Here is an 18,684-nt window from a genome sequence, read left to right on the forward strand (position 1 = left end):
TGGTATCTTGAAACGCCAGATTGTGCAAACAAAATCATCATCCAACCACGACCCGCCCCGTCCCACCATCTCTCCATCATCTAACCTCTTGATTCCCTTTATGCCATGCATGCATTAACCCCCTCACAGACCGCAGCGTACCAAACGGCCCCACCAATTTCGCTTTGTACCATTTGCCTTCTCCCCACTCGTCTCTTCCTCCTCTTCGCCAACCACACGAAGGAAGACCTCGTCTAGGGTGGTAGGCGAAACAGAATAGTACTCCAACCCCAACTCCTGACGGTTCGTCTCCAACAACTGGATAAGCCCAGGAATGCCACCCAAGTCGGACGCCGAAGCAGCCGAAGACGTGGTATTGACTTGATGAACTTCTGCTTCGGTAATCTTGCCATCTTGCGCATCACCGAGATGAGCCGGCGAAGCAGTGGATTCCGGAGAAGCCGCCTTGAGGACTTTGAATCGCAATTGTCCGTGGCCTCCACCTCGCGAACCCCATTTGTCGAGTTGAACACCCGGAATTTTCCTCTGGACCCATCGCTTAACAGCTTCCATCTCTTCTTCCGTGGTTTCAGGCGCAGACTTTAGAACAAGCTGTACGACCCAAGCGTCGCCGTACTGCTCTCCCAAGTCGCTAACGGTACCCAGGGCAAGCATCTTGCGCTTCATGATGCCGACGCGCGTGGCGAGTTTGTCTGCTTCCTCCATGGAGTGAGTGGTAATCAGCAAGGCGCGCCCAGGTGCCGCGACTCCAAGCAGGGTACGCCACATGACTCTTTTAGCGGCGGCATCCATGCCAGAGGACGGCTCGTCCAGCAACAGAACCGATGGGTTACCCATCAAAGCGATGCCCAAGCTGAGCTTCCTCTTGTTGCCACCTGAGAGTTTGGATGCGAGACGGTCGTGGAAGCGCCCCAAACTGGTAGCTTGGAGGATCGCCTCAACACTGGCTTTTGGATCGGGGACCCCGCGAGCGCGAGCATAGAAATAGAGATGCTCCGTCACCGTCATAGAATCCATTGCATCAAATTGCGGACATACACCAAGATGGCCTCGTGCTGCTGCGCGTTTGCTGATGATGGAGATGTCTTCGATCAGAACATCACCACCGCCATTGATGTGTGTTGTAGGATGTATGTCGCCACGGATAAGTGAAATGGTCGAAGACTTTCCAGCACCGTTAGGGCCAAGGAGGGCGAAGACCTGACCTTGTGGGATACCAAAAGTGATGTCGTTGACAGCATGGTTAGACCCGAATTTCTTCTGCAGGTGCAGTGCGCGGAGACTGTCTCTGCTTTGCTCAGCGCGTGTGATCTCCGTAGCGACAGCAGGAGGAACGGTATCCATCGTCTCCTCCGAGTGCTGCTGACGGCTCTTCTCGCGGTTTAGGAACGCTGGTCGGTACCCCGAATCCCACCATACAAGGGCAACGAAAAGTAGGATGATTTGCACAACAAGGTACAAAATGGGCCCTCCGTACACATTCAACGCACCGGGATAGCTGGGAATCTGGTCTCCATCACACAATACGCTAAAAGAGTTTAGAGATAGTAACTGCGTCCTTAGCAAGCTTACTGATGGCGAGATTATCGAGACGGTCCAGTGGAAGTACTCAATGTACGAGTCGATGGCGTACGCGGGCGCGTAAGTCAAAATGACCATGTAACCGACGAAGTAAATGAGGTAGAGTGACACCATGCCGCCAGCCGCAAAGGCAAAGGCAGCGAGTTGCGATGTAACGACAATGGAGATCAAGTAGGCGAAGAGAGTCGCACAAAGACCATAGAGGAAGAAGACCACGAAAAGGTATCCGGGTGCGTACCATGCGTCGGAAGCCTAAAATATTGTTAGCTTTAATACTCATCCTAGACGTAGGTCAGGACTTACTGCTACAAAGATCCCTGTGGTAATAGCAGCGATTACAAGCACGAACAAAAAGTCGAATGCAGTGTACGCTAGCCACAACGGCACAGCCCGGATACCGTTACTGTAGTGCAGCGCTCGCACGTTCCTCAGTCGCTCTTGTGTGGGGTATAGGGCAAACAGTGCAGGGTAGACGCACATGGCCAGACCAAAATACAGAACCAGCTGCAGCGTATCGCCCATGTTCGGAGCAAATGGCACAGCGAATTGCTGATACTGCGTTGAGATGGTGGTATTCGTTAGGATATTGTCGAGGGTATTTAATGTAATGAGGCCGCCGATGACACCACCGTTCGCAAGGTATGCCATGACTGGCGGACCGTTCTCATTCAGAAAGAAGCCGCCCGGGGTGATGTTGCGGAACCGCGTGTTGACAAAGTCATTGAATTGGTCAAGTGTGTCCACGAGATAGAAGCTGTCCTCTGGAATGCCTGTCCGTTGGATAATCGTGTCGATAGCAGGGCCAACGGTACTCCTCGGACCGATGGGAATCAGAGGGATATCGTCCACATTGGAAAGCGAGAAGATGGTAGGGTCGTTGGCGCCGGCTCCTGGATCGCAGCCTACAGCCTCGTAGTCCTTCAAGAAGAGTGTGACTAAACCAGCGGCAACGATTGGGAGGAGCAGGGCAAAGACGTATGGCCAGAAGTTGCGCTTCACAATGGTCACGCGCTTTTGTACAAGGATAAGCATCTGCTTGAATAGGCCAGTACCGCGGCCTTTACCCATCTCCAGTCTCTTGTCGATGTCGGAATTATGGTCTGAAGGTACCTCTTGGTCTTTGTCGGATGCTGTCCTTCCAATTTGTTCACCGTGATCAGCGTCCATGAGGTTGTACTCCTTTACCTCCTCAGCATTGGCAAGGAAAACATCTTCGAGTGTTGGGCCAACAATGTCGTAGTTCTTGACGCCGTGATCTCGCAGGGTATCGACGAATTTAGTAGCGGGCAGCGCGTTTTCGAACTGATACTGGACCATGCCCTCGGAAGGTGCAGGCTTTTTAATGGCTTCCGCTGGAGGATTGACTGGAGCATCCTTGGGATACGTGACATGGTATCCAGCACCGACTTCGTGCTTGAGCTGGACCGAAGTACCCTTGGTTTTGAGTACACCGCGAGAAAGAATGGCAACGTAGTCGGCGAGGACATCTGCCTCATCGAGGAAATGCGTGGTAAGCAGAAAGGTGCGATCGCCGCGCTCGGCAAGCAGGATTTCCCAAATCTTCCTTCGTGAGAGCGGATCCAGACCGGATGATACCTCATCAACACAGCAGACTTTTGAACCTCCAGTAAACATCATAGCAAGCTGGAGCTTCCGTTTCTGGCCACCAGAAAGTGTGGATGACTGCGCCTTGATCTTGTGTCCCAGATCGCAAGCGCGGATGAGATCCTCGATGGTATCTTTTGTGTCATAGGTTCCAGTCGACTTGAGCTGATTAAAGATGCGAACATGCTCGAAGACATTCAGCTCGTCCCACATGACGTTCTTCTGCGGACACAGTCCAAGACCTCCAGTACCATCAATCTCAATCGCTCCACTGGTGATTGAGTTGAGACCAGCGATGGCATCAAGGGTGGTAGACTTTCCGCTGCCGTTGGCACCCAACAAAACCATGATCTGACCTTTGCGCGCTTTCATGCTGAAATTGTCCACGGCGATGACTGTCTCTGGGGCCTTGATCCCAAACTTGGTGAGAACGTTTCTGCGGAACCAACTCGGGGTCCAATGTTTCGAGAAGTTTGTCAAGATGATGTTATGGTCCGGCGAGGAAGTCGTAGTCTTCCTGTCCTCCGACACAGTACCATACAGCCAGCGCTCGACAAGGGCCCCTAGGAAAGGGTACACGATAGTTTGGATGATGGCGAAGACCCAAAAGGCGATGCCAGGGGTGGTCCAAACATGGTCCTCATACTCTGGCGCGGCTCGCACGATGTTCATACCAATGAGCTGTCTCTCAAATCGGGCGACGCAGATGACGAAGAAGACGTAGTTGATGGATGGGAAAAGCAGGCTCAGGACATAGACGGCAGCCGTGCTGAAGGGTCCAGCGACTTGGGCGATGATGGCCAGCAGGATGGGGACAATGACGATAGTAATGCCAGATAGTTGGGCTTTGCGGAAAAAAGCGGCGCCAAAGATGGAGAAGCTGGTCAAGGACAGGCCAGCAAGAATATGGAAGATGACCAATATGGCAGCGTTGGAAGACTGGAAAGCCAGTGCCCAGACGATGGCTCCCATGATGACCCAGCCTGGAAAGTAAATAATGTCAAATGCAATGTGCATTGACAGCAGGCGGGCAAACTGGGTATGCCATGGCTTTTTGGCTGGAGACATTGCTTCTACAAGCTGTGATATGCCACGTTCTCTTTCTTCTGCCATCTGCCCCGTTAGCTGGTAAGTCACACCGCACACGCCAATGTAGAGAGCCACGCCCATGATGTTGATCAGTGCACCCATGTACAGCGTCCTGATGCGGTCTTCGAATTCCTCCTGCGTACGCTCCGTGTATGGATACTCATCGATGTCGGGAACAGCAGCGGAGCCGTCAACCGAGGCGATGGCCTGGTCGATGGCGCGTTGGAAGGGCAGAATGTAGATCTGCACATCGTTGTCGTCCTGGTCCACGTAGATTTCCTCTCCCAGTGCTCCGTCCGATCTGATGGTGTAGTTCCAGCTCTGGCTGGGGCCTTGGCTCGGACTGGAGTGGAAGGACACTGCACCAAAGCATGTGCTGGCACCGCGCAAAGAGCTCTCGCACGTCGACAGGAGTTGTACTTCTTGCTGGATTGTGATGGGCTGTAGGCCGGCATCGCTGACCTGAGTAGACAGTTGTGCAATGACCTGCTGGATATCGCCTCCAGTGTATCCGTTGTCGACGAAGACGACTTTGTCGCGGCCGCCTGTGGCAGCACTGAGCGCGTTGGGGAAGGAGCGTATGAGGGCCGGGCCGCCGATGCCGTACTCGGAGGGTGGAACGAAGAAGTTCTTTGCATAGGTGATGAAGAACATCTGCAGACGCCTGGTTAGCCATGGCATTTCTCCATCCACATCTCGCTGAACGTACAAATATAATGGGAGCCCAGAACGCGCGGACGCTCGTGAAGAACCAGTGGCGCACAAAGACAACGAGCAGCGTCTTTTTGGTGAGGATCCATGTCTGCCTCACGATTGCGCCCGCCATGCTTGCGTCCGTTGCCCGCGGTGGGCGCGCTGGGGGTGGTGGCGTGTGGAATCGGGTGCTTCACTTTGCGCGTACGTCGTGTTTCCTGAGTGCAACTATTCCGGGGATGATTGCATGTCGCTCGGTACTCAAGGCGCAGAAAGAGCAGTCAAGAAAAAACCGAAGGAGCGCTGTAAAGAGGGAAAAGAGACGTGGCTCATTGACAACGACCCACGGATGGCAGAATACCTAACCAGCGTCCTTGATCCATACCCAGCGTATACGGCACCGCGCCGAGCAGACGACGTCTTGTCGGACGTCTTCGACTACCGCGTCCCCTGTCCATTCCCTCGCACCATGGTCCACATCGGGCGTTGGCGAGGCCCATGGCGGACTGATGTTGTGCCGTCGGTGCGTAGGGGAACGCATGACACATGATGGCGTTCAAGAGCCCCTAAACTCTCTGCGCAACGGCCCGGCTTACCTCACTCAGCTCTGGGGCACCGCCTGCAACGCAAAGCGCCAGATCTCATCTTTATTTCGACGTCCATTGTGCCCAAAACACCCATTTCGCGTAGACACGGACCCTGGCCGGACTCAACCTTGGAAGGCCCTGTCGGCTTCCAAGGGCCTACATAGTACGCGAAGATGCCTCGGCGACGGCTTGATTCGCCCAGACACTGCCCAGTCGCCGAGTCCTAGTCATCATCGAATACGTCTTCGGTGCTACAGAGATCGCGATGCCAAAGAAAATGACAAGCCTCGCGTACAGAACCCTGCATCGCTGCGCCTCGCACGCCTAATTTCCATCGCGTCATCGATTTCTTGCGAAGCTTGAGGGCGATCATCCAATGAGCTGGATCAGACGGGCCGACATCAGCCTCTTCTCCACGTGTTGCCAGCCAGCCCACAAGTGTCTTATACAGTACACCACGTACACCACAGCAATGGACAGAACATGTCTTGACTACACGACACCTGGCTCGAATGGTATTGTAACAAGAGCAGCCACTCTGCATAGCATGTGCAACACTTCCAAGGAGTCAGAAACTTTGAGACAAAAAGAGACTTGTATTCAACGTAGTACAAGCCGCGTATGCTGGCCCAAAAACATGTTCCGTATCCTGGCGCATAAAGCCATGTCTTGAGAATCAGATTGTAAGTCTACTGTGTAGTCGTGTACTCTAGCGATATTGGTGAGATGCTGGAACAGCTACTATACTCTTGTGCGTTGAAAAAAACCTCTCGTCTTGTTTCCAGAATTCCCTGTCGCTTCATCTTTGATTGCATGCGGCGCGATACCTACCGCTCACAAGCCAGAAGCAGTAATGTGCTTCTGGTTCATCCCACCAAAGTACGCTTCCTCATCGCCATCCATGTTTCTTCCAGGCGTAATCATGCCTTCTGGCTCCTCGTCGTACGTCGCCGGATACGCACCATCATCAAAATCCTCTTGCAGCGGGAATTCGTTTACGAGACTGGCCAGCTCCCAATCGCCGCTAACATGACTGTCCATGCTGAAACGTTCCGTGCGGTATTCAGTCCACTCCTGTTCGTTGTCCACCCCTCCTTCTGCGTCTTCTCGGTCCTCCCAAAGGTCTTGCTCAACTCCACTCAAAAAGTCCCAAATATTCGCTAGGAGCTCCTCGTGCGGCAGGAAATAGTTCAGTGATTCGTTGTCCCGTCCGGTCCAGTCACCCCATGCTTCCAATATCTCCATGCGAGGAAAATGTACGGCAAGAGGCTGTGCCCATGACCGGACAAGATCCTTTTCAACCAGTGCATCGACCACGGAGCTACATTGCGAGTTTGACGAAACAGTGTATGCATCACCGGCAATCGACAGAATGGACTGAGGACGCGCAAAGGCGACATGTGTCAGGAACGGGAAGAGCGGAGCATTCGGACTTCCAGTACCAGAGAGATCCTCTATACCTGCAGAAGCGCCTCGTTCGGGACCATTCAAGGTGATGGAAGGCGTTTGAAGTGCATCTTGGGAATGAGAACAATCGTTCAACGCGATTTCAAGGTTTTTCGACAGTGGAGGAGTCCGCAGCGTCGGTAGATCCGGGAGATGGAGTGAAACCTTCATGCGCAGAGTTTCAAGCAGGGGACAGTTTTTACCGAGACTTGGTAGCGCGGTGGACTCTAGATCGATTGCACTTTGTGGATGGAGCTTTATACTAAGGCTCGAAAGTTGCGGCAGCTTCTTACAAAATGCTTCAAAGTGGAGGCTCGAAATCAAAGACCCATCTATCGCACTGGGTTCCGAGGCAAGAAGATTGACATGTTCCAACTTGGGACAGCCATTGGCAAGGTTCACCAACGCTGTACCGGGAAGGAGTGGGTGTGATACGGCCGATGGGAAGTTTTGCGCGAGTGCGCCAACGTTGACTCGTAACGATCGAAGCTCACTGCACCACGCCATCTGAGCTAGAATGTGACCAAGGACATTGACATCCCAATCCTGCGGTGCTCGCTCTGGTATTCTAGCAATGTCTAGTTGTACTTGTTCTACACGCAGGAGGTGAGGCAGAAGTGCAATGGCCAACTCAGGATAGCACTTGAGGTGGAGCTGTCGGAGCGAAGAGAATGGGGAACCAAGCGCACTGGGTCCCGAGAAGCACGGCAATAATTGCAAGCCCGGATCGAGGTCTACGTGTAGAGTTTCCAGGCCTGGCCGGTTGCTTAGATGCCTGAACAGCATATCCTTGCCGGAAAAGCTAGCGTTCATCAACCGCACGTTTGTGATGCTAGGCACAGAGTCGAGTACATCAACCAACTTCTGATAAGACACAGGATCTTCGGGACAGAAAGCATCTGGGCCAAAGGTAATGCTAGAGAGACTGGCACATGCGGCAAATGCTGGGAGAATGCTGCCAGCGACGTAGAGCGAGTTACCAGACTGTGGTCCAAGAAGTTCCAGGTGCGCAAGGCCTGCGTGTAGCATGGCGCTGATAGCTTTTGCATGCGTCTTCCAGTCTAATTCCAGCTCCAGTATCTCGATTTTTGGCCAGCATAAGCCCTCGAGATATGCAAGATCAGCGCCACCATCTGTGGGCCCCAAGACGAACAGCCTCTCGACCTTGTTCGCGTACCATTGTCTTCGGTCGAAGGTCATGTCCTGCAGAGCCGGAAGGTGCGGATAGCGTCTCCACAGGATGGATGTACCCTCGCTTGCCCAAATTTTGTTGACCATGATTGAAGGTACCAACGTGGGCCGGAACTCGAGAAGTTCGACTGGCTGATCGGGTCCCTGCTGTCTACGGTCCTTGTACTTCATGTTGGACAAAAAATGCAGAACCAGTCTCACAATGCGAGGATCCGCGGTGGCCTTGGCTGCGGCTGCCATGACTGCGCGACGACGAAAGGAAAGCAGCAAAAGAGCGACTCGAGGGAACGAAGCAACGGAGAGAAATGTGGGTGGAGAAGGCGCAAGGACAGTTTACCTATGGCGGCAGAAGCTGTGGGTAGACAATCATCCTGCTTTGGACCTGGTCACTTTTCTCGCTGCCTGTCGGGCAAGGCGAAATCCCGCCCGTTCGCCACGGCTGATCGCCAGGGGCTGCAGAGGCCTGAGAGCCTGTCGTTGCGCGTGTCTGCGAAAGGGACGGTGTATTGTATAATTCCCATGTCGATAGAGGGCATGTTTGAGTTTCAATGGATAGAGTTGCTAGGCCGTTTCCTCGTGAAGCTTGGAAAGCTTGGAAGCAGCGTTGGTCCAGCGTCACGGGCCGGACGATCCGCCGGAGCTGTGTTAACGCCGTAGAGGTGCCCAGTGGTGCCTCCTCATATCGCCGTGCTACACCACACGACGCATGCAGACACGGTTCGTGCAAAATACGGCTCAGCTGCCAGCTCTACACGGAGATAACGCTGTTTCCATTGGGACATGTTGCGCCCGTTAACCGCAACTGGCCATGATGGTAGCGCTTACTCTTGAGCACGCAGGTATATCTATCCAGCAAATGACTTTGACACGACGATTCGACAGCTGAACTGCGCATCCAACGAAGAATCGCCGCGACCATGCATCTCATACTCACGGGAGCGACAGGGCTGATTGGCGCGTCCGTCCTCGACAGCATGCTTGCGCAGGAGAGCATTAGTCGCATTTCAATCCTCAGCAGACGGCCTGTCAAGATGGCCGAAGGACACGCCAAGGCGAAGGTCATCATCCACAAAGACTTTAACAACTACGACAAAGTCTTGCTGGAGGATCTAAAGGACGCACAGGGTTGTGTGTGGGCTTTGGGCGTGTCACAGAATGCCGTCAGCAAGGAGTGAGCTGTCTCCTGTAAAGTGCTCCAGAGCCCCCGTGCTGACACGTTTGCCTAGGCAGTATGTTGAAATAACGCGCGACTACGCCATGGCTGCTGCGCGCGCCTTTTCAACCATGCACCCAGACTCGCCCTTTACGTTTGTCCATGTCTCAGGCGAGGGCGCCACGCAGTCGCCAGGCACCTTCACAACGCTATACGCACGAGTCAAGGGGCAGGTGGAAGCGGAGCTTCTCGACTGGAGCAAGTCGAAGCCCATGTTCAGGGTGTACAATGTCAGGCCAGGGGGCGTGGACTGGACAAAGCACCCGGCGATCCATCCGTTCATACCGCCGCAGGCTGCGTACAAGAAGATCATGCTAAGGCCGATGAATGTATTCTACAAGGCCATGATGACGCCGGCGAAGGAGATGGGAGGCGTCTTGACAGAGCTGGCCATGTCGAGGGGCGAGGCTCTAGAGGGGCCAGACATTGGCATGGAGGGGCGGCTGGTTCCCAATGTGGCCATCAGACGCATGGCGGGGCTGTAGAGACGAAATCCCCCAGCAGAGGGCTATCCACCATGACCTTGCTATGCATTGATGCACGTGGGAACGCCGTCTGTGCGTGGGGGAATGACGGCAGTGAGACCCTGGTTCGCCGGGCGGGGGCGCGTCCGAGGCCCATGGACGCGTCGTCGCATCTTCCTCCCCACAGCTCCCAGCCATCGTCTCACCTTTCTCTCTCCGGCGCGACCGGAATTTCGACACGCTATAGAACACGCTGTCCACTTCCTGTGCCCAATTGATTGCTTGTCCAAAAAATATTCCTCGCCATGGATTTCGACGATGCGCCCCCTTCGTCACCACCGCTCGCGTGCTCCACGGAGCTGCCGCCCAACCCCTTCTTCGACCGCCAACCCACGGCCTTTACCACAAAGTCAAGCTCACCACCCCCAGTCTTCTCCAGCGATGACTCACGCGAATCCGTGGACGTGACCAACTACGAATCCCCCCGTATCCACAAGAATAAGCGCAAGGGCGCATGGTGGGACAGGCGCGAATCTGCATCTGCCCACACTACCCCAGAGGTGAAGAAGACAAAATTCGAGCGGAACTTCGACTCTGGCATCTACATGCTCAGCGATGCCACCAACAGCTCCGAGGACCTGCCTCCGCCCCAATACGTGTCGCCCTACAACTTGAGGAGTAGGATGCCAATCAAGCGCACCCTCAACCCGGATGCTCCCGATGAGGAGGACGCAAACATGGACTCTGCCAGTCTCCCCACCGCAGAGCGTGCTTTCGTCCAGCAGATGGACCTCGGCATTGCGCGGAACCAGGAGACGTATGACTTCGATGGACAGGGCCTCCAAGACAGCGACATCAGGCACATCGGCAACCTCAAAACCGTCATTAGCGGCCCTCCCGTCCACGACACTGAGCTTCCCACGGCGGGGCAGTACCGATCGCTCCTCCCCAGACTCCACGTCCACCTCGGCAGGAACAAGCTCCGTCGGCTGGTGCCGTCTCTGTTCGACCTCGAAGATCTCGCTGGTCTCTACCTGCGTCAGAATGAGATTGAAGAGCTTCCACAACAAATCAGCCGGTTGACAAAACTCGAAACCTTGGACCTCTCTCTCAACAAGCTGAGGTACCTGCCCTTTGACGTCATTACGCTTCTCTCTCCACATGGAAACATGACTCGCCTCACTCTTACAGGCAAGGATCTGCTCCAGCCCATGTCTTCTTACAGATTCTCCGTGTCCGACTACCGGAAACAAGAGCAGGGCGGCTTTCATCACATGGACTTGCTGCCACTCGACGAGATGCGAGAAGACGCAGGCAACCAACTTGCGCACCTGTACCAAACGCTGGCGACGTGCGAAGACCGCGACGGAGCAGTCTGGCGGATCCGCTATTGGGAGTCTTTGACAAACTCTCTTGTTGGCCGAGACGATGCCCGGGAATATAGCGTTCAGTGGGAAGTTGGTTCCTATCCGCATCATCCCTCACTGCCCTTGAACGCTTCGAACAATAGCCGACTTCTAGCCCACGCACCGCGGTATATCGCCAGGACGCTGGTGTCGTACTATGATCAGGGTGGCAATATCCTCAAAGGATCGCTACGGCTTCCTGGCTCCAATGAAGAGGAATATCCCATCATTGTCGAAACCAGTCAGGGCGCATACGGCGTTCCTTCTTCACCTTGGTTCGCCCCGCCATCTACAAGTAAAGTGCCCTCCCTCGTCACAGCCAGCTTATACAAGGCACTCAAATCTTTGAGTATTGCTGGCATCCGTGCGCTCCTAGATTCAGACTTCCTTCCCGTCGTGGAAGCCATCCTCTCGCGAGCAGAGGAGAATGCCGCTCACGGGTATGGTATATTCCGCAAGTGCCATGCGTGTCGCAAGGAGTACGTTGTGGCACGCGCGGAGTGGATTGAGTTTTGGAGTCGGGGAGGCGATTTCGTTCCGTTGAAGGTCAGCGTATGCTCATGGGGCTGTGTGCCTTCAAGCATTGTCCAGCGGCCGCAGAAGGAGTTGACATGGTGAAGTCAGGGGGCCATCAGCGGGCTTTAAGAGCAGCACAGTGAGATGTGCTTAGTGATTCGGGGGCAACTAGCTGCACTAGCACGTGTAGCGTTTCAATCGGGCTCATGCCATTTGGTGTGTGTTGATTGGCCTGGCACGCAAACCTCAAGCTCGATATCATGTCTCAAGAGCTCAATATAGAACGCCCGGCGAACACGTTCTCGGTGTTTCGCTGAATACTTCCGCGTCTTGCGTGTACATTTGTCCAAGCCACGGCTGCGCTCGCGCCTGGCGGACTGAGATTAAAACAGAGTGGTTTAGTGGACGAAAGAGACAAGGCATGTTGATCGGCGGGGAGAGAGGGAAACACCACCATGAATGTGGAATGAAGATCTTTGAGGCGGAGCGGTTCGTTATCCCTGCGGTTGTCTAAGATGCTGAATGTCGAAGCGAGGTCTACTTGAGCATGGTGTCGCTGTATACATTATGATCCGGTTGCCAGTACTGCCTGGTGACTTGTGATCCTCCGGCCATACCACGATTAAGAGGATGCTGGACTTTAGACTTGGTTCTGAGTAGTAATCATCAACTTCACCAGTTGCGAGCGCTTGATGCTGTCCGCGCTGTTGCCTCCTCTTGCGGTTAGGCCGAGTGTTAATCCCGGCCGAGGTTAGATTGCTTTGGTCGGAGAATTGCGATAACAACACGCCATCTTAGTGGACATGCTCCGGGTATCACCACTCTCTGTATCTCATACCCCGGACTCGTATACGTGCATGTACATGGAACCTGCCGCGAAGCCAATCTCTTACCAAGTACACACCATGGTCAGAAGCGTAATCGTCGCGTTTTCCAGAACTCGCGCAGCATATCTACACACACGCCAGGCCCGTACGATGCTGCATGCCAGACTCCAACAGATAGACGGGTAACCCGAGAATCTCTCCAAAGAGCCTAGTCATGCCATACACTTGTCTACCAAGAAGCTTATCAGCTCTTGCAATCGCTTGCCAGCCTGCTTATCGGCGCCTATCTTCAGCCCTCGTCCACACCCTTGCCGGTCTCGACTCATTCCGCCGAACGACCGTTCACAACATGACGTGAGCGGCTGGAGATGCCCATATCAACGTTTCATCCGGAGCCCATCTTGCCTGGCTTCGGCGCGCTCGCGTTGGCACTACGTACGTTAGCGGGACAAGCCTTCCTTGGGTCGCACGACCACCAGCCATGGCATGCTGACAAGGGCCGCTTGAGCCTACCGCACGTAGGGCTCCTATCTCCGCTGCATGTACATTCCTGGGGTTCATAAGCCCTGCGTCGCCGCGTCTTGGACCCCTGGCGTGCTTTTGGTATCTTACGACATTGAGAATCGACACTCGGCGTGCCAGTGATTGACAGCGCAGATATGGCTGAGAAGAAGGTCGAGGAGTCGACTGTCGGGGAACAGAATGTCGACTATGGCATCGGCCATGTGCGAAACTCGCACACGGCGAGTCGAAGGAGGAGCTCTGCTGTTGACCCGGCTGTCATTGCAGGAGAGATATTCGATGAGCGGTATGAGACTACACAACGAGGTCTCAAGTCAAGGTGCGTTGTTGGCCGTTGTCTATGTGATATGAGTCGGAAAGCTAATGTAGAGCAGACATGCCCAAATGATCGCTTTGGGTGGCACAATAGGCACTGGTCTCTTTGTCGGCTCAGGGCAGACCCTCGCTCGCGGCGGCCCAGCCTTCATCCTATCCACATACATCGCCATGTCTTTCTTGATCTTTTGCACTGTTGCGGGCATCATCGAAGTCGCCGCCTATCTCCCCACTCCCGGTTCTTCCATGAACCTTTTCGGATACCGCTATGTCTCCCGCTCAATGGGTTTTGGACTAGGGTGGCTGTACTTTTACTCTCTCGGTATCCTTGTACCCTACGAGATCACAGCAGCTGGACTGGTCATTGAGTATTGGAATCCGCCTGTGAACATCGCAGTGTGGATTACCATCATGATTATTGTCATTGTCGGGCTCAACTGCTTCCCAGTCAAGTTCTATGGTGAAACCGAGTTCTGGTTCGCCGGAACAAAGGTCATCATGATTCTGGGACTGCTCATGTTGTCCTTTATATTGTTTTGGGGAGGAGGCCCAGAGCGCGACCGTCTTGGTTTCAGATATTGGAAGGACCCTGGCGCGGCAAATACATATCTAGAAGAGGGTAACGCAGGGCGGTTTGTGGCACTGTTGTCTACCATGGTACTTTCTGCCGTAAGTGTACTGCTCTACACGCTCTAGTTCAACCCCACTGATCCCTATCTAGTTCCCGTTTACATTTGCTCCCGAGCTCCTTGTAGCAACAGGTGGTGAGATGCAGTCACCGCGGCGGAACCTGCCTACTGCTGCACGCCGATACATCTACCGCCTTGTCATCTTCTACGTCGGTAGTGTGCTTGCGATTGGCGTCATTTGCCCCTCGAATGATCCTATCATCACCTCTGGTGGATCTGGTGCCGGTTCGTCGCCCTTTGTCGCAGGCATCAAGAACGCCGGTATTCCGTAAGTCTCTCTGCACCAACTGTGTGTGAAACACTTACTAATCTCACACGCCCACACTCAGAGTACTCGACAGCATCATCAACGCCGGCATCATCATCAGTGCTTGGTCGTCAGGAAACTCCTTCCTCTTCCTCTCCTCACGGTCCCTATACGCTCTTGCGCTTTCTGGCAACGCGCCCTCCATCTTCAAATCATGCACCAAGTCTGGCGTACCATACTGGGCCGTTACAGCCTCTTCACTCTTCTGCGCCCTAGCATATCTGAACGTGGGCAGCGAGAGCGCCGTCGTCTTCAACTGGTTCGTCAACCTGACAAACACCTCTGGCTTCATCTCCTGGATCTGCTGCGGCATCATCTTTTTGCGTTTCCGCAAAGCTTGCGAGGCGCAAAATATCACCGATCTGCCGTATCGCTCGCCGGTCGGCAAATGGGGCGCCTGGTGTGTTATCGTCAGCTTCACCATTTTGTGTTTGGTGAACGGGTTTGATGTCTTTTGGCCGGAGAAGTGGAATGTTAGCTCTTTCTTCACTGCTTACGTTGGTATTCCCATGTTCTTCTTGTTCTATGGAGGACATCGGATCTGGGCCTGGAACGACACTTGGGCTTACAATCCAGCCGAGGTGGATATGCACACGGGCTTGGATCAGGTTCTCGCCGAGGAGGTACCGGAAAGAACGGTCAAGGGACCGTGGTGGAAGAAGATCACATTGATCTGGCAGTAGAGAGAAAAGAGGGTCGATGAAGCTGTGGAGTAGAAGCAGGCATTTGTCAACTCGCAAGAGTCTTCAATAAATGTTTTCTGTTCATTACCACCTATCCCGTGTTTATCACTCGCCGTCCTGAGGTTAGTTCTTCTCGGTGGTCCTGCAAGATTTGGTATGTTTGAAGGTGTTGGTCTTTGTTGGTCTGTTCGGCAATGCTGGTCGATGATTATTGCCATACAATAGGCCTCCACCAGGAGACTCAAAACCAACTCTACACACTCATGGCAATACTGGTCGAGATACCTGCAGGTTACAGTTCCCCAAAGCTTCGAAACTGCAGGGCTCAAAAGGGTGGGGCAGATCCTAGAAGCAGGGTTCGCCAGGTACCGAGCGGGATTAGCGTCTGAGGGTGCTGCGTCACACCTGGATGGTTGGACATCTGATTGCGAAAATCCAACAACACAAAAACACGCCCACCACGACATCATCGCGTTTACATCAAGGCAACCAGACTCTGAAAAATATCGATTCAAAAGACTCTCGTGTTGCCGAGCGCATTAATGGTTCAGCCTTCTTCGTCCTCCTTCTCCCGTTGACGGTTCAGCGCATCAATGACCTTCTTGCCGCACGCCAAAACCTCTAGTGTCCGACTCTTGTTATCGTGATCCCTCGTCTCCGGGACCAAGAAATATGTCGTCACGGCACCCGCTACCATGAAAGCACTCATGACTTGTAGGATGTGCCCAAAATTCTGGCGTTCCCATCTGAAGTCGTCCTGGCCCTTGGACTTGTCGGATTGGAACGCGTACGCCAGAAAGATCTGCACTACCCAAGACCCAAGCTTTCCACTAGCAGCAGCTATGCCGTGGCAGGTACACCGGTATCTTGTGGGGAAGATCTCAGCAGGGATGATGAACGTCGTCACATTCGGTCCCAGATTAAAAGCGATGTGACTGATCACATACAGTACCATCAGCCCTGATCGACTGCTATCGAGCAAGTTCGTCCAGGCGCTACCGGTCACGATGAAGAGTACGAACAGAACCAGGAAACCCCAAAACTGAATCACCTTTGGTGACACATACTTGACGATCTTGATCATCAGCAGCCCGCCCACAACTGTCCCTGTGGAGACCATGACCAGGGTATATTTGCTGTTATCACTCAGTGTTTGGTACACAGATGATTCATCTTTGGTACCACCCGGCCAGATGTGTCTGACGATCTCTGGTGAGGATAGTCCCAGCCCATAGACTATTACAAAGTCAGTGGGTCTGCTGCAGCGACTCAGTGGTCTACTCACATGCGAAATCGAGAAATAGCCAGGCCAGCGATGTTCCCAGTAGGTACTGCCAATTCTTCTCGACTATGAAGAATTGTTTTGCATCGGCCCACGAGGCGAGTGGAGGAGTAAGCTCTGGATCTCCTGGAGAAAGCTGGGCCTGCGTTGTTGCAGTGGGATGAAGATGCACGTCACCAATTCGGTGCTCGGATTCACTGTCGCTCTCAATCACCTCGTCAGGTGCAATTACTGAAGAATTCGTCGAGTGCCTCGAAGCAGGCCTCCGGATCTCCGGTGTAGCGGGCACATTCAGCAATTCGACCTCGCCGTGTTCGGGGTTTGCTTCGGGCGCACCGAAAAAGTTCGCAGTATCCTCGAGAGTACCTTTTGTGTTTTGCAAAATGTCCAGCGTATATCTCGGGCTCTCTGGAATTGTGAATCGAAATACAAGAGCGATGAGAGCTGGCACAATGCCAATGCCGACTACAAGCCTCCAAAGCCGATCGATAGCCCGGAAACACTCCAGGTCGTCAGGTCGACAAGACTGTACATTGTTCACAATCCAAGGCTTGTATGCTTCCACTGCGGCAAGCGACAGGACATTTGCGAGCAGTTGTCCAACAGGCTGAGCGAAGAAAACCCAGCTCAGCATTCGCGCACGATGCTTGCGAGGAGCGAACTCCGCAGTGATGACCTATCGTCACGATAAGCAAGGGTACGATCACGATCGAGATGGATACCTACAGCACTCAAAGGGTAATCGGCCCCGATTCCAACGCCTTTTCGATGTCAGTACTGTCCCCGGTCCATGTTTCAGGTAACTCTTTCTTACCCATAATCGCGCGCCAGGTGATCAGCCATCCCCCAATCGCCATGCTATTCTTCTCTCCGTTCGAACTCATGAGTAGCAACATCGTACCGACGATAACGATTACCAATTCGAGCCCATACATTTTGCGTCGGCCCAGAATATCTGCTGCGAAGCCGAATCCTATCTGACCTACCATGGTACCCGCGAGTGTTGAACACATCATGGCTGTCTTGACAGAGGACGGCACTGAGGGTATACCACCTTCGTTGTGGTTAGGCCAGTAGACATATCCCAACATGGGAGTGACGACATTCAGGGCAAATAGGCCAAACGCGTCCGTTAGGAATCCGATGCCAGCGACAACCACTACCCAGACTTGGAAGGGCGCTGAATCGATTGTCGCGAGCGTCCATCGCCGACGCCTTATCTCCTATTGCTAAGTCAGTAAGATGCCCACAAGAATGGAGAACACTGCGAGTGAACGGGATTTACCCACAGGAATGCCGCTCCCGCCTGCGGTCAAATCCTCGATGCCGATATGGTGGCCCTTGATCGGTCGTGTAATCCAATTGCGGAGACCCATCGTCGCGTTGATGGTGAAACTCCGTTACAATAGGCAGTCGCGCTTCTTTGCGCGTGCTTTTACAAGATCCTTTTGTGTCGCGTTGTTTGTTGTGTACAATCCTCTCGGGGCAGCACTGTTCATATCGACAATGTACCAGGCTTGAGCCTCCACTGAGATGCGCATTAACGAAGCCACAATCAGGAGTACATGCACAGCCCGAAACAACACGGCGAGCCGGTCAACAAAAGGGTGTGCATTGGAAGTGGCGCTACTCATGGGTTGTCCATTATCGTGCCCAATCTTGTTTCCTTCGCCGAAGTCAGACTTGGTGGCGTTGGTTGCTGCAAGAAGCCCGCGCCATAGCCCCTCAATTTCAGCCTTGCGGGTCATCTGAGATTACCATCGACGGCTAACTGAGGATGTCATGTGCGTTTCTTCATATTTAGGGCGGGTGCCAGCGCAAGAACGAACACAGAGACGCGAGCGGACGGAGTGGGTTTTGGACCTCTTTGGATGTCTGTAAGATGAAATTGTGGCATCACGTCCAATATCTCAAGTGAAAGCTGATGGATGATGGTAGTTGGCTAGTCTAAGTGTCTGGAAGTTGACGATGGCGGTTCGCGTCCCCACGTGGTCATCTTCGCAACCTCATTGAACGACAAAAGCCGCTATGCCAGTTTCGGAGAACCATCCTGAGGCCACCACATGCACGAACACGAGCTGTATGCCGCCCTCGAATAAGCTCATGACCGGACGTAGTGCTTCCAACGTTGGAAGGCTTGGGAAATGCGCGTGTCTGGGCCCCAGCAGCATGTCAGACAATATGCTAAGCCACTCCAGATGCCATGGCGGTCTGCCTTTGGGTTAGCCCAGTTATGCGCGGGTCGAGAGGCTAGATGTAAGCTTGGAC

The 18,684-nt window shown here is 53.7% G+C and overlaps 6 protein-coding genes across 6 annotated transcripts; 3 read left to right on the forward strand and 3 right to left on the reverse strand.

Annotated features, from left to right (window-relative positions):
* Positions 1–123: 123 nt before the first annotated feature.
* Positions 124–5,101, reverse strand: ACET3X_008015 (uncharacterized protein; the record flags this gene model as incomplete). Its single annotated transcript, XM_069454550.1, has 3 exons — positions 124–1,833; positions 1,885–4,929; positions 4,985–5,101. The coding sequence occupies 3 exons, from the start codon at positions 5,099–5,101 to the stop codon at positions 124–126; spliced, it is 4,872 nt and encodes a 1,623-aa protein (XP_069303617.1).
* Positions 5,102–6,389: 1,288 nt separating this feature from the next.
* Positions 6,390–8,363, reverse strand: ACET3X_008016 (uncharacterized protein; the record flags this gene model as incomplete). Its single annotated transcript, XM_069454561.1, has 1 exon — positions 6,390–8,363. The coding sequence occupies one exon, from the start codon at positions 8,361–8,363 to the stop codon at positions 6,390–6,392; it is 1,974 nt and encodes a 657-aa protein (XP_069303618.1).
* A 746-nt stretch (positions 8,364–9,109) lies between these two features.
* ACET3X_008017 (uncharacterized protein) lies at positions 9,110–9,890 on the forward strand (the record flags this gene model as incomplete). Its single annotated transcript, XM_069454572.1, has 2 exons — positions 9,110–9,363; positions 9,419–9,890. The coding sequence occupies 2 exons, from the start codon at positions 9,110–9,112 to the stop codon at positions 9,888–9,890; spliced, it is 726 nt and encodes a 241-aa protein (XP_069303619.1).
* A 284-nt stretch (positions 9,891–10,174) lies between these two features.
* Positions 10,175–11,893, forward strand: ACET3X_008018 (uncharacterized protein; the record flags this gene model as incomplete). Its single annotated transcript, XM_069454583.1, has 1 exon — positions 10,175–11,893. The coding sequence occupies one exon, from the start codon at positions 10,175–10,177 to the stop codon at positions 11,891–11,893; it is 1,719 nt and encodes a 572-aa protein (XP_069303620.1).
* A 1,384-nt stretch (positions 11,894–13,277) lies between these two features.
* Positions 13,278–15,134, forward strand: ACET3X_008019 (uncharacterized protein; the record flags this gene model as incomplete). The annotated part of the gene is made up of 4 exons (XM_069454594.1): positions 13,278–13,459; positions 13,515–14,124; positions 14,177–14,412; positions 14,474–15,134. 4 exons carry the CDS (start codon positions 13,278–13,280, stop codon positions 15,132–15,134), a joined length of 1,689 nt encoding a protein of 562 aa, XP_069303621.1.
* Positions 15,135–15,681: 547 nt separating this feature from the next.
* Positions 15,682–17,792, reverse strand: ACET3X_008020 (uncharacterized protein; the record flags this gene model as incomplete). Its single annotated transcript, XM_069454605.1, has 5 exons — positions 15,682–16,370; positions 16,420–17,092; positions 17,143–17,177; positions 17,231–17,639; positions 17,706–17,792. 5 exons carry the CDS (start codon positions 17,790–17,792, stop codon positions 15,682–15,684), a joined length of 1,893 nt encoding a protein of 630 aa, XP_069303622.1.
* Positions 17,793–18,684: the final 892 nt, after the last annotated feature.

The sequence above is a fragment of the Alternaria dauci genome, chromosome 8 (genome assembly GCF_042100115.1).
Source record: "Alternaria dauci strain A2016 chromosome 8, whole genome shotgun sequence".
Classification (NCBI taxonomy): Eukaryota; Fungi; Ascomycota; class Dothideomycetes; order Pleosporales; family Pleosporaceae; genus Alternaria; species Alternaria dauci.